Source organism: Electrona antarctica (genome assembly GCF_951216825.1).
Source record: "Electrona antarctica genome assembly, chromosome: 9".
NCBI lineage: Eukaryota > Metazoa > Chordata > Actinopteri > Myctophiformes > Myctophidae > Electrona > Electrona antarctica.
Genome location: NC_136790.1, coordinates 14,203,609 through 14,208,327, shown reverse-complemented (window position 1 = coordinate 14,208,327; position 4,719 = coordinate 14,203,609). Strand labels below are relative to the sequence as shown.

General features: G+C 46.7%; 1 protein-coding gene across 1 annotated transcript; it reads right to left on the bottom strand.

The window, feature by feature from the left end:
• Nucleotides 1–2,597: 2,597 nt before the first annotated feature.
• Nucleotides 2,598–3,320, bottom strand: LOC306929321 (high mobility group protein B2-like; the record flags this gene model as incomplete). Its single annotated transcript, XM_079509762.1, has 1 exon — nucleotides 2,598–3,320. One exon carries the CDS (start codon nucleotides 3,318–3,320, stop codon nucleotides 2,598–2,600), a length of 723 nt encoding a protein of 240 aa, XP_079365888.1.
• Nucleotides 3,321–4,719: the final 1,399 nt, after the last annotated feature.

Below are 4,719 nucleotides of genomic sequence, written 5' to 3'. Positions count from 1 at the left end.
ATTCCAAGATAATGAGACCTACAGTCTCTCTTCTTGAAGAAATGTGCACATTGAAACAGGAGGAAAAAAAATCTAGTTTAGAATGATGTTTGAAATGACCAAACCTGCCAGTGCCTACCGATGATGTCATTGGTCTGAACTATCCACAGCACACCTGAGACGAGAGCGAGTAGACATAAATGGTAGCATCCTATGTGAGTGTTGGCGTTAATCAGCCCAGCGGTTTGTTAACTCCGGACAGACACTCCTAGCCCCAATTTCACTTACATTATTAAAAAAAAAGTATTGAACATTGTGTTAACAAAAAGTAATGGAAATCGACAGTGTGCACAAGACATTTGGTGTTCATCGGTCCAGCAGTTTGTGAGATTGTCTCTTGGCTCAGATCTGAACCCACACTGAGTGCCAGTGGCTTCCATTATTTAAGAAATTTCAAAAAGGTATAGAACATTATGTGAACAAAAAAAATCTTTGGATTCTAATCTACATACGCTTGGTGATAGACAGCATTTGCACACAAGAAGTTTGGCATTGATAAGTTTTAAAAATCAATTACGTGGAAAACAGTAACTTCTGTGGCCTACTGAAAGCGTGCATACACAGTGGGCCTTTTTCAACCAGGGTTGAAACCGTTCGGTTCTTTTTCCCCCGTTTAATATTGAACCAGTTCAGAGTGTTTCCACTGAAAAAATGACTTGGTTCAGAACTGGAACCAAAAAAATGTCCGCCAGTTCCATGACAGCACCAAGGTTCAAAGAATCTAGAACGGAACCAGTTCTAGAACCAACCAAAGGGGCCAGTCTGGCGCTGATCAGTCTGGCGGTTTCCGAAATTAGCTCCGGACAGACAAGGCTCCTCTCATAGACTGCTACTGCTAACGTCCTGCAAAGCCACTCCGGAAAAACACATGGACACATGGCACCGTATACGTAGGTGGTGATTGTTGAAAGGGTCACCAAATATATATAGTATCATCTGGAGGAAATTACTTTTCTGCATTCCAGGTGGCTTGCTGTCTGATGAACGCTCGGCGGGGGGGCAGTTAGGCGTTAAGTGTCTTGCTCAGGGACATACAGTCAGTGTGTAGGCAGGGCGAACCCAGTAACTTCTGATTCCCAGATCTATACATTTGGGTGGTGCAAGAGGAAAGGTCACAAGGACACTGTGCTCAGCAAGTTTCATGGTAATCTACCAACTAGAATTTGAGATCTTACCAAAAGTTTGTAGGGGTCATCCTCCAGGAAGCAGTGAATTCCATGGCAAAACAGTGATCCTTAGTTCTCCACCACCACTAAAAGAAAAACAAAAGACAACCACATTTTTTTTATAAATCTCACGGACGTCGGGCACACACCTATCACAACAAGGGCCACAAATGAAAAGCCCTAAGCTAAACAAACCAGTAGCCGTGTCCACAGAAAGCATTTCAGCGTACCAGTGCTTTCTGCCATGCATTTCTAAGGTAAAGTCACGCTAGGACTAAGAGCACTCCTGTACCCTGTGTATCCAGTGTTTTTTGGCATAGCACCCAGGGCGCCTCAAGTAGAAATTAGTTCACCTTTTGGAGATCGGCATCACTTTCCTATTCAAAGGATTGGAGCAATACATCCACAAACGTCAAACATTGAGCGGAGGCATCTCGCTCAGCACATGCAGTTTGGATGATCGAAACAAAAGTGGTGGTCCCCGTTTAGGAAAGTGAAGTAGGGCTGGCAGGGTGGTCTTTGTCACTGCACCGGGGTAGGATGGAGGTGCTACCGTCTTCCCGGTAGGGGTTCCTTGAATGGGCGGGGTAGGATGGAGGTGCTACCGTCTTCCCGGTAGGGGTTCCTTGAATGGGCGGGGTAGGATGGAGGTGCTACCGTCTTCCCGGTAGGGGTTCCTTGAATGGGCGGGGTAGGATTGAGGTGCTACCGTCTTCCCGGTAGGGGTTCCTTGAATGGGCGGGGTAGGATGGAGGTGCTACCGTCTTCCCGGTAGGGGTTCCTTGCAGGCAGGTGGGAATGTCCAAATTAAATTGGGAGGAAAAAAAGGGTTAAACATAATATTGGCCACTCTAAATAAAATGTAAAAAAAATATGTACATGGCGATTCAGTCACCTGGTCTATAGCTGGTTATGCATTCAGTCACCTGGTCTATAGCTGGTTATGCATTCAGTCACCTGGTCTATAGCTGGTTATGCATTCAGTCACCTGGTCTATAGCTGGTTATGCATTTGTCTGTCTTCATGTGGCCATTAATTCGCTCCAGATGGAGAAAGTTCTTTAAAGACTGCTGAAAAAAAAAGTTTTAATTCTCATTTAACCTGGTTGTACAATAAAAAGGAGAAAAAAACAAAACAGCTTAAATAAAAATTCTTACTGCTGTGATGGTTTTGAATTATTAACCTGCAATGGTTAAAAGCGGTATTAAAATGACAAAACTGTTGAAATTAAGACACACACGGGACACCAGTCCAGACCACCAACTCACCACTGCATTGCAAGTTTCACATCCTTGTTTCATAGAAATAAAGCTCATCAGGTCGCCAACCCTCCCCCCGACCTAGACAGCATCTTCATCCTCCTCTCATCTTCGTCTTCGTCGGCGTATCACATCAACGGCGTCCTCTACTACCTGACCTACTACGAGACTTCCTGCCGGCCCTCCTCTTCGGGGCTCTCCTCTTGCTGGAGGCCCTCCTCCTAACGGCCCTCCGCTTAGGGGCCTTCCTCTTGGGGGCCTTCCTACCACGTGGCCTACCAACCTTCCTCCTACCGGCCTTCTTGGCGGCTGGCCGGATACGGGCATTCATCCTAACTGAAGCTTTGAAGCGCTTCGGTCCACCCCGTGCACGGTAAGCTTTCATTTGCACATCATACCTCTGCCTGAGCTGCTGAGCTTTGTTCTCAAATGGAGTCTTATCTCTTTGGCCCTGTTGGCCCCACAGTTGACCCAACTGCCTGGCAATGTCCGTGATGGCCATAGACGGGCTACTGCGCATGAGCCTAGGACGGTGCTCGGAGCTGAACAGGAAGAATGCACTAGGTGGCCTCTTGGGGGCGTTGGGGTCCTTCATCCTTTTCATGCGTTTCGGAAGTCCTACGGGAGGAACGTAGTTTTTCATCTCGCGGTCATAACGGATCTTATCTTTCTTGGACATTTCGTCATACTGCCTCTTCTCCATCATGGACATTGAATTCCACCCCTGGGCGCATTGCCTGGAGAACTGACCAAAGTTGACCCTGCCCCCTGCATTCCTACGACAGTCCTGGACGAAGAAGGCATAAGGATTCATCCTTCCACGTGGCCGGTTCTTGTCCTTCCTCGACACACGCATCGTTGCAAAATATTAAAATTTACTTATTGAGCAATTAATTGAAAAACCTGCTGAATAATTAGTTGACAACTGTGTCCTGACTCAAGAGGTGCTTTAAATAAAAGACTCTACCTATGACTATGACGTATCCATGACATACAGTATGTACGATTCCATATTTGGGAAAGGTTTCAACCTGATCCGACCGATGGTGACTCTCATAATAAAATGTCTGGCAGTTGCTGTAAATGTTTAAAACGTATATGTATGGGGCGCCTGCAGGCCAAGTGGTCCAGGCGCATGCCACATATAGGCACATATAGGCTTAGGCCTGACAGCGTGTCACAACTGTCGCGTGTTCGAGTCCCGTTCATGACGACCTTTGCTGCATGTCTCTCCCATTCTCTCTCTCCTCTCCTCATCTTTATAAATATATATCTATCTAATAATTTAGCAATCGCTCGCCTGCTGTCTATTTTGCTCGGTCGCTGTCTGTCCGTCCTCTTCCGGGTCACCAGTGAAATGCATGTTGGGACGGCTCAGATTCGGCTCAGATTCACAGATTCTAGACCAGTGGTTCCCAAACTTTTCAGCTCAAGACCAATTTTCCCTGTAAACTGTGCACGTGTACAAATCCAGAATGCGTAGTTCGGAAACAAATATATACGTAGTGCACAGGATGGATTTGGGTATTGATGTTGCCATCTGGTTTGATTCTTTCCTGCACCGCATGACCAACCCCTTTGCATAAGGACTATATAGGTCCTCACCTACGATGTTATATCTCACACACGCACGCACGCACAGACAGACAGACAAGGCTCATACATAGTCTGGATTTTTTACGGCGGGATTGCTAAAACTATATATATAGCAAACACTCCACATGTTCATTTTCTGTATTGCTATCAACCACCCCTTTTCTGTATCCCCGTCTCATCGTGCTTTATATTGTTGTTGCTAAAATGTCTGCTTGCTCCAGACGAGTGTTATGTCACAACGCCGAGGTGAGGGATCCCATTAGTTCCCCTTGACTGAGTTCACTTGTTAGGGAACCATTTCACCATAATCACAAGAGGGAATAAAAGATGGGGCTGTGAGATTGAGACATCAGTCTGCGGGGCTGATAACATCCAGGGGAATTCCAAAAGGAGGAGAGAAGGTGGCATGAACTGTGGGAGAGAGCAGTAGGAGGAGGAGGTGGGGGGGGGGGGGTAAGGATCCTCTACTTCAGTGGTTGTCAAACATATCACCCCAAGTTTGATATGCGTTAAGCCATGGACCGCATTTCATCAAAAGGTCCTGGAAGCCCCTCAAGGACCTCCTGTGGGTCCCCGGACCCCACATTGAGAACCAGTGCTGCATCTTAGAGCAGTGATTCCCAACCTGTGGGCCATGAGGAGATTGCAAGTTGGTCCCC